Raw genomic sequence first — 16,398 nt, forward strand, 5'->3', positions numbered from 1 at the left:
ATGAGACCATCAGCTGTCCGCCTCTGCTTTCCCATCTGGATCTTCTTGAAATAAACTTATTTTAAATGCCTCAAACTCTTCACTGCTCTGACAATTCTATCCCCAGATTACAGAAGCTCCCACCATTCACACCCACGTTCTGGGGCAACCGGCTTACCGAGTGGAGGGCGGAGAGGGGACGAGAGAGAAAGCTTGCACAGGGAGTCAGGGTCTTCAAGGGCCATAGCACCTGCAGAGTCTCAGCATCTAGGTCTGTGCCATTTCCACCTCCAAGAACAACAGTTTCAGGAGCTCCAAGCGCACCCTGAAGCTGACCTTGACATCAATGAGAACTTTATTTCCCAGGAGGCCTCTGAGCGGCCCCGCACCAAGTCAGACCCTACACAGCAGAGTACAGAAGAGGTAGCTGTGGTGATACCGAGCCCACCAGTGGAGAATGCCGGATTCAGAAACCGTGCCCAAACATTGGCTCAAACTCAAAAATCCCCACGGTACTTCTGTGACTCCTGCAAAGAAAGGCGCAGGAAGGAGGATTTGTCAACAGCGGTGAGCAGCGGTCGAAACGTAGGAAAAACTTGCTCGAGTGGTTGCGCTTCCAGAAACGGGGGCGGAGTTGATCTCACGGCGCTGCCGCCCCCTGGGAATGAAGAGGACGAGGAGGAGGAGGAGGAGGAGCCACCCAACGGAGGTGAAAAGCTGCAACCACCACAACCTGCGATTGCCGCCCCACCACCTGGCTTCAGAGACAACAGCTCTGATGAGGATGACTCAAAGAGAGGGAGGAAGGCTCCACCCGGTGCCAGGACAGACGCCAGCACTGTGAAACAGCAACACATCAAGGAAGACGTGCCTGTGACACTTATCGATAACGTGGCCACGAGAACAGTCCGAGATCATGCACAGGAACTTGACGATGCATTGGTATCCACCTTACAAGCTCTAGAGGCTTTGGCAGCTTCTGAGGACTACCCCCATCATCACCAGCAGCCAACACAGACTGCAGGTCAACAACCTCAGTCATGCTTTGGTCTACACATCAGTAATAGAAACATGATTATCACATAACTGAACATTTGCAGTGTAGTCAATCCCCTCTGTTTTTGATACAGTGAAATGGCAACCAAATCTCCAATTAGCAACAAACACATCACAAAATGTGGAGTCATTTAGCATAATACTTTGACAAATTTGTGAATAACTGCGAACCTCATCAGAAATAAGAGCAAAAACTGAGACAAGAGACAAAAGTCTTAATAAGCCACAACAGATACAAAAAATGTGATACTGGTTTATCTTGGAAAAGCACAATTCTCTCTCTGGGCTAAGAAAATCGATAATGCAGTGATCACTCAGAGGGGCACAAACTGAATCCTTAAAAGACTTTGTGGAAAAGTTGTTGGTCGAATTTCTGCTTTATTAATATAAAGCATTGTTAATAGTTACTTCATCTCAGTAGATATTCTTCACTGTGTCATGGTCATTCTGCTAATGTGCTTTTGTGTCTTACTCCTCAGGGCTCATTGTCCTGGCTGCTATCACACCAGAATCGTCGTTGGATTCGGGACATGAGACCAATTCCTCTGAACTGACAGATGTTTCTGAGATGGTCTCAGCAATGAAGCAAAACCAAAACCAAGCCTACCTGCTAGCACACCATATCAATAAGGACAGCCGCCTCTGCCGCCGCGATTTCCCCCTAGCTATCCCTGGTTGCACAGCAAAGACAATAGGGACAGGGGCATTTTCTGTGGGTCAGATCCGTGCTGGTTGTCCTCCCAAGCAAGTAATCCTCAGTAAGACTGTTCCCTTTAAAGTCAGCCCCAGTCAAGACTCTGGGATTGTCAATGTTGTTACAGAGCAGAGAGGCAATCAAGATACCATTCCGAATGAGCAGACACCAGAAATTAAAGCAAATATCCCCGATCCCCTCCTTAAATCACCTGAAGAACTTAAATTCTCTGATGTGTCATCTTCAGCTACAGTCAATAAAGATCCAAAGTTATCCTGCGCTTCAGGGGACTCACAGAGGCTAAATCTTCTCAATGGCGTAAAGGAGAAGTCAACACCACCTCTTAATACAGACAAAGCCTTATCTGTTCTCTTGCCCGCGGACAGGACTGCCTCAGCCAAGGTTCCCCAAATGAATATGTGCCAAGACGCCGAGACTGCCTCTAGCGAGACCATGAAGCCTTCAAGTTCGACGGAATATCTGCCAGTCGATGATCTCTTCTGCACGTGCCCAGTACAAGAACCCGGGCCCCAATTAAGAATAAAAGATCCACAGGTTCAGAAGGTAGTGGTGTTTCAAACCTCATCTCCTACAGATGACGAGCGTCTTCAAGCAAAAGGCCTCTTTATGGCTAATAGCAAGGAAAACACAGTAAGAGTGGGAGTAGAATGTAGTTTGGCAAAACCTAGTCCTACAATACAAACCAAGTACTCCCCTCATTTTCCTCCAACATCAGAAAGAAAAGAAGGAGCTGAGAGCAAACTAGATGGCGCCCTTGGCAAATCCCATTCCGAATCGCAGATATGCGCCACAAAGTCATTACCTAATTTAGAAGATAAAACACAGAGCCCCTCTTTAGAGAGAGTATCGACTCTACCAACTAAAGAATCAAAGAAAATGGGCAGTGTAAAGGGGAAGTCCCAGCGCACCGCCCCTTTTTTGAGCATCAGAAATTTACTTTCAGCGACGTTTCCAGCGAGAATGAGAAGGGAAACAGACGAGCGACGAGCTCAGCTGCAAAAGGTTCGTCAGTACGAGTTGGAGTTCTTAGAAGAGCTACTGAAACCCAAGTCCTCGCAGGGAGAATTTTTGCCCCAAGGATCCTCACCAGTACCCTCAGGGACTCCTTGTGCCTGTCAGCTGCGCACCAGCCCTGTCCTAAAAGCACCTGGTATCTCCAGGGAACAGCGACGAAGCTGCGATTGTAAGAGAATGTGTCGGGGTATGAGACTACCTGACACGCCAGTTGGCTCCACCACAGAAACACAAAATAGAGGCAGGGAGAGAACTACGGCAAAGACCCCTCCAACGGTCTCCAAGGCGCCTCACGGCGACGGTGCGACAAGGCAGTCCCAGAATTTAGAGGTCAAGACCGCACGAATACGTTCAATCAGCCTTGAGTCGAGGGAGCCAAGGGGAGAGCAGGGCGCCTGCTTGCCCACCTGTACCACACAAACAAACTATGTGGAAGCACCACAGAGTAAGAAGCTTCAGAGGCGATACAGCATTGGAGAGTTGGATAACAGTAACAACACACCTGTGTACGCAGAGGTAAAACCCAAAACCAAGAGTCTCGAGAAAGAGATGGAGCGAGTCAGAGCTACAGGGTTACGGCTGCCGACCCCTGTGGAGCCAGTTTATACGCAGTCTCATCAGGCAGACGGAAAGGGGAAAAAAGGTGTATTTTATATTCACAGCAATGAGCTACTGTGCGAAAGTAAAGAAGAGAGCGCCGAGGTGCTGCTGACGTTGCCCAGCGAAGACAGCGACGACAAGGATAAATGCTGCTCGTTCTGTTTCTGCTACCGGAAATGCGAAGCAGCAGATGAGAGCAGTGAGAAGGACGAGCTCTCGTACACGATTCCCCTTCAGGTTCTTCCGGGCATGGAGCTCGACGCGAGTACATTTCCTGTTGTCAGCAAAACCCTGCAGGTTCTTAATGCCGAAGATTGCAGTGGAGAGGAAGACGCAGAGAAAGAGCCGCAGGCACAAGAGATTGACCTAAGAGCTTGCGGTACACTGGAGGGGAGCCTAGCACGGGTTGAGGCGCTACAGGGGAAGTCTTTTAGCTTGCCTGATGGCTTCCTAAACGCCCAGCTGGACGCAAATGAATTACTCGCCATCCTGCGTCAGTGCGCTAACAGCCCGCAAGCCGAGGGCGAGGCTCGCCTTCAGCCCTCGCGAATTGCCGAGTACAAGCAAGAGCTAGCAGTGCGCTTCAAAGAATTCCGAGCGTCCTGCCGGCGAGTGGCCAGCGTGGAAAAAAGCCCGACGTGCATGCTCGCTGTTGTCACGGCCAGCTTTCAAGTGCTGTGCGATTTAACCCAGACCTTCATCAAATTGGTCAGAGGGGTCCGCACCGAGACGCAAAGACAGCAGCTGCTACGGAAAGTCGAGGAAGTGGCTATTAACTACACGTTGCTCCTTCGCGCAGCGGAAGAATCGATGGGACATTCAAGCAGCCTGCCGACAAAAACTGTAAGCCCTCAAGTGTCCTCCGACACCAATACCATGAGCTCACTCACTCGACCCATCAAAGTTCTTCCTGCCAAGTAAAGACAACTCTTGCGGGATTATGAGCAAAATCAAAAAACAAAGCTCATTATGTATTCATTCATTGTTTACATTTTTACTGAATGTGCAATGGATACTCGGCAACGAAGATTGCAATGCAGCTGTTCCATCCCATGTTTACAGGCCTCGAGGTAGCCTTGTGGATATTGCTCTGAAATGTAAAGATACACCAAAATGCACAAATGAATAGAATAGTGAAACAGGGCTAAACACCTCATCAGTATATAGGTATACGTCAATATAGTATAATATTTTATATGTAGTGTAAATTTGAGTTGTGTCTACATAGAAGGTAATATATCATTTTATGAAAAAAAAGATGGATATATTTAAAAGGTAATATTTAAAAGAACTTTAAATATAATTAAAATATATATATATATATATAAATGCTCTGGACAAATTATTTGAGATTTTGTCAAGTAGCGACTGCTGTAGACTGCTTAGTTTAAAGCAATGGTTGTTTAAATGGTACTGTCGGTATGTGGAGCTAAATGTTGTCATCAAAATTTGACATTTCTGTTGGCTATGTTGGGTACATTTAAAACAGAAGTGACAGTGTTGGATACTGAAAAACGTCAACAGCAACATATTACACTTAGTCATGCAGATCCTGTTGGTATGCACACACCTGCAATGGGTACATCATGTAGCAGAGATCCAAGTAACACGCCTCTCCTCTGTATAATAACATCCTACTGAGAAGAGGTACCCTCACTATATTTAATGCACATGTATTTTACACCATTCTGCTTCACATGCCACTCGCATCTCACTATTCACTCATACAATAAGCCGGTTTAATGTAAATGGCTATTCAGGCTCAATTAAAACAATGTTTTTAGCGATTGTGCAAAATCACTGTATACTGTAAAATATGATATAACATGCCCATTCACAAGCAATGGGATAAGATGAATAATAGAACTTTGCACAGCTTCTGAATTTAGAACTCAAGTTGAACTATTGTGTAATGCAGTTTTTTTTTTTTACCCCATCGTTTGCTTAAATATTTATTTGAATCTGCACAGGTTTTACATCACTCTCAAATCTAAAGCTTTCATAGAATCCTTGTCATGTTAGGTTGTCAGGCGCCGTATAAACTTGCTTTCTGTGTGCTGTTGTACATTGTGCAATCTAGGAAGTATATAAGAAACACACAAAGTAGTTTTCTATGTATTTTAATAAAACTAACACACATCCACCCAGTGTCTGAAATCTTTGTGTTTCACCCTCTTGTTATCACAAACGAATCAAAGAAGCTCTGAACGGTTATGCTGACCTGATACATACACTGGACACTGTTTCAAGTTTTGTGCAACAGAATTGTGACCACCACACTTCCAAAATCAATTCTTATTTAGATAAATAAATAATGCTAATTTCATACATGAGTAGTGGCATACACTGGTAAAAAAAAAAAATTTGTATTTTGTTTTTTAAATGCTATATGTTTGCCCTGCGATTGGCTGGCAACCATTCAGGGTGTACCCCGCCTACTGCCCGAAGCTGGCTGGGATAGGCTCCAGCACCCCCCACGACCCTTGTGAGGAGCAAGCGGTTAAGAAAAAATGGATGGATGGATGAATGCTATATGCATATGTTTTGCGTGCCCTTTATATTCATGAACGTGTTCGGCAGGTTACTACAGTAACTGGAATAAATTTTATAAAGTCAACATCCTCTCAATATCCACATAAATCAATCTTTGTGTGTACCCATTAGTCATGCAAATACTAAATTATATTTACAAGCACTCTCTTAATGTTGTCCATGATTATTATTATTGTGGCATTTTTGATAAATGTTAAACTGTATTTTTGTTTCACCTCCCATCATGAGTTCTCTTCTGCTTGGGAACAGTTTTTTAATGGAGTTTTTTTTTTTCTACAGTGGGAGAAAAATTCATACTGTGGCAATATGTAAAGTTAGATTCTACAACATCAATACAATACTATGCTCATTATTGTAAATGTAAATATTTAGCCAAAGATAGCAAATACGAATTGTTTTTCAAATGTAAGATTTAGCTTCTGATTTTGTAATACAAAAATAACTCTTTAGAGTATTGTAAAACACATACCAAATAGATAGCCAGATTTGAAAGAGTATAGTCAAATAAAAACCATGAACATTTTAAGTATTTATTTTTATAAACACAAAACGTATCAATGATCAATGAACATCTCTGTTTCACTCAAAAAGCTCCTCATGGTGAAATTCATTGCTTTGTTGTTATTGTTGTTTTTAAGTGCACCTATTTTTTATTTATTTTTTTAATTCCTGTCTTGTTTGACAGTCACTGTGGTCTTCTGTCTCTGTGTTAACTCATGTTATCATGTTTTTAAGATAAATAAAGAACATCCAATAAACTCCTTCGGATATTTGGAAATGACATTTCATGGTAAAGATGTACCACAGTTAAGTTCAAACATAAACCTCGAGTCGTCTCAATATGATTATGTTGACAAAAAAGAAAAAAGAAAAAAAACGGTCTATAATGTTTTAAGCAACCTGTGGTCTTTAATGTTTGTCACATTTTAGAACAGACTACATGCCGCCCTGCCGTGGTATTTAACTGTCTCGAGTGTTAAAGTAGTAAATAAACAATAAAACACAGGGAGGAAAACACAATATTAATACTTGCTAGTAGTGTATACTCACACTGCGATTAATCTCTACGACTTGTCACACTCACTTCCTGATGGCACATCCCGTCCATCGTAGTACAACAGTACAAGTCATTCCAACACAACACAAAGCCTGCACGAAGTAAATGAACACGGTCCTCAACACTACGCCACCAGACGTCATACTTTCGTGACGAATGTGCGTACGAAAAGGAGAAGATGAATATGCCTTGTAAATGCTGTCCAATGTGTCCACCTACCAAAACAGGTGACATGGAGGCGGAGCCGTCTCGTCTTTCTTTCTTTATTTTATTTTTCCTTCCTTTTCTTTCATTTACTTTCCTTTTCTTTCCCTTTCGTTCCTTTCTTTTTCTTTTCTTTTCTTTTCTTTTCTTTTCTTTTCTTTTCTTTTCTTTTCTTTTCTTTTCTTTTCTTTTCTTTTCTCTTTTCTTTTCTTTTCTTTTCTCTTTTCTTTTCTTTTCTTTTCTTTTCTTTTCTTTTCTTTTTTTCTTTTCTTTTCTTTTCTTTTCTCTTTTTTTTTAAGCAGACGAGAGAGAAATTGTTGAAACAGGCAAGGAACCAGGCAGATATTTGTTTAAATAAATGTTGCCAGAGACTCTAGATAAAGTGCAAACCAAACACAAGAAAATCAGGACTGCCAGTAGGCCTATTTGGTAACCAGCAAAGCAATAAAACTTACTGATATAGGCTATTTTTTATTTAGTGTGAGGACAAATATGATTGATTGATTGATTGATTGATTGATTGATTGATTGATTGATTGATTGATTGATTGATTGATTGATTGAGTGATTGATTGATTGATTGATTGATAATTATCACCTTTGTTCTTTTATTAGCTCAAAATAAAAAAAATTAAAAAAAAATGCACAAAAACCGCGATTCCATGGGAAAAGCAAAGTGCCGTAGAAAATGCAATTCTTCATTCACTCTTGATTTTTTTATTATTGTTATTGTCGTTTTTTTATTTGTCCAGCAGACAGCAGTATTTTTCAAAACATGCCGCAAAATTCCAAAAATAATACGTGTTGGATAATAATAGTGAGTTTATAAAACGAAAATGTCATTCAATAAATCATTCAATTGATTGACCACATTTCAACACTTTGTATGTAAAACTGTGTATGTTAAAAAAAGCAATAAGAACAACAATTCTAGATTCACTGTTTCTACAAGTGTCACAAGTAAATACACAAATAGAGGATATATACAATACTATTAATTCACAATTAAAGGGCAGGCACATTGATTTCATACATCATCCACATTTTTTTTTAATGTAAATATGAACCCTACTGTGTAAAGTTTGTATTTGATGCTTGTTTTGTGTGATGTCATAAAGATACAATCCGTGCTGCAGAGATTGACCCACTCAGGAACGTTATCTGGATTTATGCAGAAAATGGTCCATCCATCCATTTTCTTAATGTCAGAAAAAAACAGAAAACAATCCAAAAAACCGAAGAAAAAAAAAGGTTAAAAAAAAATGTGATACACTTCCATACATTAGTATTCAATGAACCACTACCAACAACAACAACAAAAGAGCAAATAAAATTCCTTTACGGAGGAAATATTAAAAGGAGTGACTTTTTTTTTTTTTTTTTTTAAGTAGCCATCAATTGAAAGTTTGTACGTTTTGCTAATAAATAGTCGTTTACAAATAATTGTGAGTGCAGTTAAATGTTACTGAGTTACAGTGGAGTTTTTTTTTTTTAAGTAGTTGCGCCTGTGGCATTTATATTCTGGAACAAAAGAAGGTTGAACGAGTCTGACGATCCACAAACATATTTGTTTTCTCCTTGTTAAGACACACACGCAGGAATAACGTCACCGGAGTTAGGGTGCTTGCTGTTGTTATGTACATACATAAACCCACCACCCCCCACCCCTCCCCCCAGTTGACATCTGAAGTAAATAAACTTAACTTAATAAACTTAACAGTAGCCTAAAGTAGGACTACCTGGAGTCATCCAACGTCCGAGTGTACCTGAATGCACCATTCACTGTTTGCGCTATACGATGTGACGTCATCAGGATTAGCCGTAAGTGAAAGCGTGCGAGTAGCACGGGGAGGGGGAAAAAAAAGAAAGTCGCACGCGTGATGTGTCCCACAAGAGCTGGCTAGCTGCTCAATCTACTCCCTCGGTAAGATCAGCCAGATAACTGTTGATCATTTCATTTCGCTGACTTATTTTTGTTTCCGTTACTAATACAAGCTGTTGCCGGTTACCTGCTTAGAAGACTCGACGCCCTGGACCGCAACAAAATGCCAAATATCAAAATATTCAGCGGTAGCTCACACCCGGATCTGTCTCAAAAGATAGCCGACCGACTTGGTCTGGAGCTGGGGAAGGTGGTCACCAAGAAATTCAGCAACCAGGAGACATGGTGAGCGTGTCGTCGCTGCTGTGTTGTTATTACGACAAACAATTTGCAACCAACTTGCTAGCTAACTGCGCCAGTGTAGCCTAGCTAACGTGATACCAGCGCGCATGTGTTGATTGGAGCTTTGTTTATTCTGGCTCTCCTACGACCGCATGAGTAGTTATTCGATATTATTGATATCCAATGTACTTGTTCACTCCTTTTCCTTACTAGTAAGCCAATTCAGAGTACAAGTACAACCAGTGGGTCTCACTCGTCCACGTTTTTCCACTACTAGGACCACTTTTGGCCTACTAGTGCAATCTTAAAATAGGTATCAAAAATGTGTCCTCACTAGCAGTAGTTGTTTGTAGTGAGGCAAGATTATGCACTAGTTGACAACTCCATGTTACTAGTATGAATAGTGATGTTAAAATTGTACATGTAGTGCTAATAACATATTCACAGTTAGTTGTATTATCCTACTAGAGTGCTGAAATGGCATACAGTATTGAAAAAATGTTAATAAGCAACTGGCATTTTACTAGTGCGCCAAATTAGCCCCTCTCCAGTTGAACCCAGCACATGTGACGCTTGCTTATTGTTTATTCTGTCCCCTGCCACCGTGTGTTTGCTTAGCTCTCCTCCGCTAAGTGATGTTTGTCTTGTCACCTCTGCGAATCGCCCTGCAGCGTGGAGATAGGCGAGAGCGTGCGAGGGGAGGACGTCTACATCGTCCAGAGCGGCTGCGGCGAGATCAACGACAACCTGATGGAGCTGCTCATCATGATCAACGCCTGCAAGATCGCGTCCGCCTCCAGAGTTACCGCCGTCATCCCGTGCTTTCCGTACGCCCGCCAGGACAAGAAGGACAAGGTGGGGGTGAGGGACATCTGTCTAATTTTTCCTCTGTCATGCCGGCTGCCATCCGACATCATGACGAGAAGCCTCTGGCCATGTTCCATGCGCTTCCAACGCTGCTTTTCGGTTTGTTTGTTTTTTGTTTTTGTTTTTTTTGCTTCGCTCTCATCTGCATCGGTTGCAAGCCTGTTCCATATCGCACAGGCCTTTGCTTGTGAACGTGCAACGTTTATGTTTAGAGATCTGTTTTGATTGTATGTTGCGAACGATAACGTGAGCAATATGCGACGGTGTGACAAAAAAAAGTTTACATTTCGTAGTCTAATAACATCAAGTCACAATAAAGTTTTATGTTAAAATATTTTCTTTTTTCAGGGTGAAGAATGACATTTACTAGTAATGAAAATACATTTTGTGTGTTGGCATCAAGTATATTTATAGTTTACAAAAACTAGCTAAGTAAAAATTTATAAAACATGTTAGATAGATACCACTTTTTTTCCCGACCAAAACCAGTATGCGTACTCAACTCTTGAATAGAACCGATACTGATACCAAGTACCGATGCCACTAGTACTTTTGACAAATAAAATCCCCTCACCCCCAAAAAAGAAATGACAGTTTTAAAGAAGAACCTTTATATCCCAATATAATATATTTTTTCCTAAAATTAATAAAAAAAAAAAAATTTTATTCTTCTGATTTATAGTTCCTGATTGTAAAAACGTCCAAATAAAATGGCTGATTGGCCTGATACAATACCTGGTATCAGTAGACACCCTTCCTAATGTTCATAAGCAAAATGAAAACTAGTGCTTTTTACAAACCAAGAAAGGAAACCACATTTTATGTTTTATAATACTAACCAACACGAACTATAATTATAACGAAAATGTAGTTCGTTTTCGTCAATGTGAATTTCATACATGAGCTTTTCAGGTTTATTTTAAATGTGATTATTTTGCTACTACTGTACGACAGAACAGTCATTTTTGGAATCAGTTTACTTCTCGTTATTACACAATACTTTTTTTTTTTTTTATGTCTTGCGCTACACAAATATGATTTAATTTTTTTTTTTTTTTTAACTACCGGTAATGCTGAAATTATATTAAAACAAAATATCTACAAATAAAATAAAAACTAACAAACCCGTTTTACTAAATGAACTTCAAAAAAGCAAGTTCAGAAAGAAATTTAAAAATAAAAACAACTATAATCAAAAATCATTGACCGTCGTCAAAAAAAGAGCATGCATTTTGTGTGCATTTTCGAGGAAACTGTCAAAATACACCAACCTGAAAGCAGATTTGGATATGGCACCAAAAAAAAAAATCAAAGTGACTGGCACAAATGAAAACATGCCATTTATTGCACAATTGTTAAGTTTTGTGAAATCAGTTCAAATTTATATCTGCGATGAATATGTTCTATTTTCCAGCTAGAAGCTTGTTTTGTTTAGTTTAGTTTAGTTTGCTTTAGGGATAGACCAATTATCGACCCAATGATATTTGGCATTTTGACAAATAACGGCATCGGCCATTTTTTTAATCTGAAGGCGGGTAACTCTGGTATCTCACTGAGCAGTGAATACTTGCGAACGTAGCGAATTTGGGGTTTTCATCAGGAATTGTAAGATGTTCACACAGTTTTTATTTGGAACATATTCAGACAATTTTTCATTGCAAAGATCTTTCGAAACGTTTCACGAACCCTAACAAAACCCCCAAATGAGCTACATTCGCATGCATTTGTCACTCAGTGAGATGTAGGGAACTCTTCATTTATTGATCTATTTAAATTTCCACTTTACTAAAAAATAGGAACTCCCTACACTTTTTATTTAAAAAAACAATTAAATCAAGAAATTATGTTGAATTTTTAGAAAACTTTATTTACAGTACAAATCTTTAGGGATCTATTTACTTACTTTTTTTTTTTTAATAGCTTAACACATGCTAATGACCCTGGAAGCTCACTGCAATTTTTGTTATTTTTAAAACAAATCTGACAATATACTTTAAAAGAAGAATTTTTTTTCTTTTCTATTTTACAGCAAGTGAATATCGGCTTGAAATATCAGTTATCGTCCTCCTTGACTACTAAATAATTTGTGTCGGCCTTAAAAAAACAAAACATATTGGTCTATCACTAGTTTGCTTAGGACAGGTAGTCACTCAGTCATATTTCAAATGCTGTCCAATTTTTTGGTTCTCCCGTTTTACCATCTGTGATTGCTCATATTTCACATGCTGACTGTTTTTGCACGTAAATGCTATCCAAAACTATTTTTACATCCGGATTATTTAATCTAAGCAACATGAATATCAAATATTATTTGGAAGGGGAAGTGTGATTTTTAGAATCCAGTGGCTATTTTTAGCCCAAAGTCATGCTTTGGCCGCCGTCTTTTTTTCCCCTTGTGACTTAACAGATCGTTTTTCATTGCAGAGCCGTGCTCCCATCTCTGCCAAGTTGGTGGCCAACATGCTGTCCGTGTCAGGCGCCGACCACATCATCACGATGGACCTGCACGCCTCGCAAATACAGGTGAACGTTTATTTGCACGCCACAAGTTTGGTTTTGGATCTTTTCCGGGGTCAAGACACTGAGCGCATCTTTCTTTCACCTGCTCATGCCCAGCGTGACAACAAACCGTCCTTGTCTTTCAGGGATTCTTTGACATCCCGGTTGACAACCTCTACGCAGAGCCCGCCGTGTTAAAGTGGATTAAAGAAAACATACCCGAGTGGAAAAACTGTACCATCGTCTCACCAGATGCTGGGGGTGCGAAAAGGTGAGCCGAGGCCATTGGCGCTACAATCTCGTCGTATTATCCTCTGTAATTTTGTAACTCCAACGACTTTCCATTCTCTCCGCAGGGTCACCTCGATCGCCGACAGGTTGAATGTGGACTTTGCCCTCATTCATAAAGAGCGGAAAAAGGCAAACGAGGTTGACCGGATGGTTCTTGTCGGCGACGTGACGTCTCGGGTGGCCATCCTCGTGGACGACATGGCGGATACGTGCGGGACCGTCTGCCACGCTGCCGACAAGTAAGTCCCACCCCGTTCATAGAATTCGTCTCGGTGTCTGGCCACCTGTGGAAAACTGCTTGAGCGTTTATTCAATTTCCGTATTTGTTAGCATATGGTCTATGTACTGGTCTGTAATCTCTTTGTCCTCACTAAGTGAAGAGTGGAGAACTAAGTTTTAATAAATTTGTCAATTCTTTTTTTTTCTTTTTTTCTTTTAATTCGAGGAATCCGATTAAAATAAATGAATTTGTCTCTTTGCTAAAAATGACTTCAACAAACATGGTAATTGGTTGGTAGAAGCAAAACTTTGCGTCAGCCAATCACAAGCTGTTTCCTCTCAGGACATTTTGGCTGTCCCCGTATAGTGCAATACTTATACTCCTTTTCAAACCCTTATACTTGTTTGTTTGTTTTTTGTTTTTTATTTCAAATTTTGCATTTGGTCTTTGAAATAAACTACTTCATTTAGGCCTGCTCGATTACTAAGAAAATATTAATCGCAATTATTTTGGTAATAATTGAAAATCACGATTAGGACGATCATTTATTTTTTTGGTCCGTAAGAAATAACATAAAAAATATTAAAACAAATTTTAAAAAAATCTTTGAAACACTGTAATTACGCAGTGTGCATTATGTAAGTTCCAAGTTCCTTTTGGAAGAAACAAAATTTATTAAATTAGTTATTTTAAAAGGTTTTTTTTTTTTTTTTTTTTTTTTTTTTTTTTTTTTTTTTTTTTTTAATTAAAGGTGCAAAGGTATAAATTTAAGCAACTCAATTCGACTCAATGATTATGCTGATTTTGTACTTGTGGAGTGTAATAATTGAAATTCTAATTGAATTTTGATTAATTGCCTTAATTTCATTCATTCATTCATTCATTCAACCTTCCTTCATTCAAGTCTATGGATGCATAGAACTGCCAGTGTGGAATAAACATTTTTGGATGTTCCAACATATTTACAAGTGCATTTGACCGTATTGAAATACTTTTGACCGTACCGATATACGTTCGACCGTATCCAAATATGTTCAACTGTATTTAATTAAATACAATTGACTGTATTCAAATGGTTTAAAAGTATCTTTTCCCATAATGTTACGGTGTATTGATTAGCGCATGTGCAAGTAAAAAAAATTATAAAAATGCTATTTTAGCATTTGGCCTACATTATAACAACCTGTTTGAAAATTAAATATGTAAACAATGTTATTCATAATTTTTATGATTTACTATGTCTAAAGTGCATTATTTCCATTCTGCATTTTTTTTTTAACCCATAATGCCACGAGTTATGTGCTCGCGCAAGTCAGTTGTCTCGTGGCATTATGCAGGAAAATGCTACGTTTTTAGCATTTAGCTGCCAAATACATTTGAATGTATTTTCAAGCTAAAAATGTTCACTCCACATTATCAGTTGCACGCTTCCTTCCGTACACGTACAATAATAAAGGTTAAATGTGTTTTGGGTTTTAGGTTAATTTCTGCCGGTGCCACAAAAGTATACGCCATCCTGACCCACGGCATCTTCTCGGGGCCTGCCATCTCTCGCATCAATAATGCCTGCTTTGAAGCAGTTGTGGTCACTAACACAATACCCCAGGAGGAGAAAATGAGGCATTGTCCCAAAATACAGGTAAACAGGACTTTGTTTATCGAGTGCAGAAATGTTAGTTCGTTTTGTCATTTTGTACAAGTGAATCTATTTGTTCAGCCATGTTCTATAGTGCTTGTCGTCATTAGGGTCTGAGGCCTATTCCCAGCTGGTGTTTTTGAAAATCCATTGTCAGATCTGTCCCAAAAAAATGAAATGTTCTCATCTTCCAGGTTATCGACATCTCCATGATCCTCGCGGAGGCCATCCGGAGAACCCACAATGGCGAGTCGGTGTCGTACCTATTCAGCCACGTACCTTTGTAACGATGTCTACTCTCAGGCCAAAAAAAAAAAAAAAAAAAGAGGCCTCTATCCCAAACACAACCAATAGAGGAGTTCCCTTTGACTGGGGATGAAAAGAACTATCATGTCTGTTACACGCATCCCACTCATGTACCAAATAGGGCATATTTATTGAGCTTGGATGAGAGAAGAAAGACCATCAAATGTTATGTTTGTGGTTGTGAAGTGGCAACATTTCTAGTCACTGTCTGTGCTTTTCTTTTTTTTTTACTTTTGAGCCGCGCCATTTCAGTGGAATTTGGCCACTGGGGTTATATTTTGAAGCTGTTACTAGTCTGCAGGTAGAAACGGTACACAGACAGGTGCATCCCAATAGAAATTTAAATCTTGTGGAAAAGTTCTTTCTTTCTTTCTTTCTTTCTTTCTTTCTTTTAGTAGTTCAATTCAAAAAGTAAAACTCATAGATTACACTACATTGTGTAGTAGCCCCCCCCCCCCCCCCCCCCCCCCATTTTGACCAAAACTCCCAAATTAATCATAAAAAAAGGTAAATGATTTTGAATATTAGATTGCCTTATGAAATGTTTGCCTAACAGTTAATAAATATATATCAATATATCAGTGTCTTACAAATCAAATATGAATTTGACATTTTGAGTTTAACTCCTGAAATAACTTTTCTATGGTGTTATAATTTATGGAGATGCACCCGTACTTCTGTTTTTCCTCTTGTCTTTGTTTTTGTTTTGTTTTTAGGATTTTGTGTTTTAATTCCAAATGATACCATTTACATTTTGAATAGGTGCGGTTTCCCAACCACCTCCATCGTTTATGAAGCACGCATGTGCCAAATGGACACAAAACCAACACGATTATCTGAGGAGTTTATCAACTGTGGCCATTGTTTGTTTTGCTTTTACAGAATAAATGTATTAAATTACTCCATTGATGATTTTACTCCAAATGCCGTCCATTTGCAAGGATTTCTTTAGCCACTTGTTCTATTCTCAATGGCAATATTTGTCTTGGTTACTGTCAACAATTCTGTCAACATGTTTAGTTACATTTTAAATAAAAACAATTATGGCTATTTATCTTTGTAAAGCGTCCTATTTTGTGTACATTTTGATTAATTAAACCTCGTCAAATACCAAATAGTCATCGCTTCATATTGTTAAAGGAATTTGAGAAAACTAACGTGAATATAACCAGCAAGTGTTTGCTTTCATCGCAAGCAAGTGTGTTTTTAAATCAAAAGACTAGAAAAGCATCCACGC

The 16,398-nt window shown here is 39.5% G+C and overlaps 3 protein-coding genes across 12 annotated transcripts in view; 2 read left to right on the forward strand and 1 right to left on the reverse strand.

The window, feature by feature from the left end:
• frmpd3 (FERM and PDZ domain containing 3) overlaps positions 1–6,675 on the forward strand; it is an 84,981-nt gene extending 78,306 nt beyond the window's left edge. For 3 of the 4 annotated variants that reach the window (XM_077531758.1, XM_077531760.1, XM_077531759.1), the window contains 2 exons: positions 107–1,003; positions 1,515–6,675. In XM_077531758.1, the coding sequence (XP_077387884.1) occupies positions 107–1,003; positions 1,515–4,285 (3,668 nt within the window). In that variant the 3' untranslated portion in view covers positions 4,286–6,675. The remainder of the gene's footprint in view (positions 1–106; positions 1,004–1,514) is intronic. The other variant, XM_077531761.1, reaches the window with a different exon arrangement.
• The window catches only part of LOC144025567 (uncharacterized), a 162,341-nt gene extending 155,185 nt beyond the window's left edge, over positions 1–7,156 (reverse strand). For all 3 annotated transcript variants that reach the window (XM_077531765.1, XM_077531764.1, XM_077531763.1), the window contains exon 1: positions 6,968–7,156. The gene's annotated coding sequence lies outside the window, so the exon portion shown is untranslated. The remainder of the gene's footprint in view (positions 1–6,967) is intronic.
• A 1,692-nt stretch (positions 7,157–8,848) lies between these two features.
• prps1b (phosphoribosyl pyrophosphate synthetase 1B) lies at positions 8,849–16,211 on the forward strand. 5 transcript variants are annotated; one of them, XM_077532587.1, is made up of 8 exons: positions 8,849–9,102; positions 9,174–9,345; positions 10,014–10,203; positions 12,634–12,732; positions 12,855–12,979; positions 13,065–13,238; positions 14,699–14,858; positions 15,050–16,211. In XM_077532587.1, the coding sequence occupies exons 2-8, from the start codon at positions 9,224–9,226 to the stop codon at positions 15,140–15,142; spliced, it is 963 nt and encodes a 320-aa protein (XP_077388713.1). In that variant the 5' UTR covers positions 8,849–9,102; positions 9,174–9,223; the 3' UTR covers positions 15,143–16,211. The 5 variants fall into 5 exon arrangements, with proteins under 5 accessions (XP_077388713.1, XP_077388712.1, XP_077388716.1 ...); XM_077532586.1 differs by having other exon boundaries at positions 9,196–9,345; XM_077532590.1 differs by having other exon boundaries at positions 9,196–9,345; positions 10,014–10,197.
• The last annotated feature ends 187 nt before the right edge of the window (positions 16,212–16,398 follow it).

This window comes from Festucalex cinctus, chromosome 9 (assembly GCF_051991245.1).
Source record: "Festucalex cinctus isolate MCC-2025b chromosome 9, RoL_Fcin_1.0, whole genome shotgun sequence".
NCBI classification, from domain to species: domain Eukaryota; kingdom Metazoa; phylum Chordata; class Actinopteri; order Syngnathiformes; family Syngnathidae; genus Festucalex; species Festucalex cinctus.

Coding starts and splice junctions, on each gene's coding strand:
- prps1b (XM_077532587.1), top strand. CDS start 9,224: ATGCCAAATATCAAAATATTCAGCGGTAGCTCACACCCGGATCTGTCT. Junction 9,346..10,013: donor TTCAGCAACCAGGAGACATG/GTGAGCGTGTCG, acceptor ATCGCCCTGCAG/CGTGGAGATAGGCGAGAGCG. Junction 13,239..14,698: donor GTCTGCCACGCTGCCGACAA/GTAAGTCCCACC, acceptor TTTGGGTTTTAG/GTTAATTTCTGCCGGTGCCA.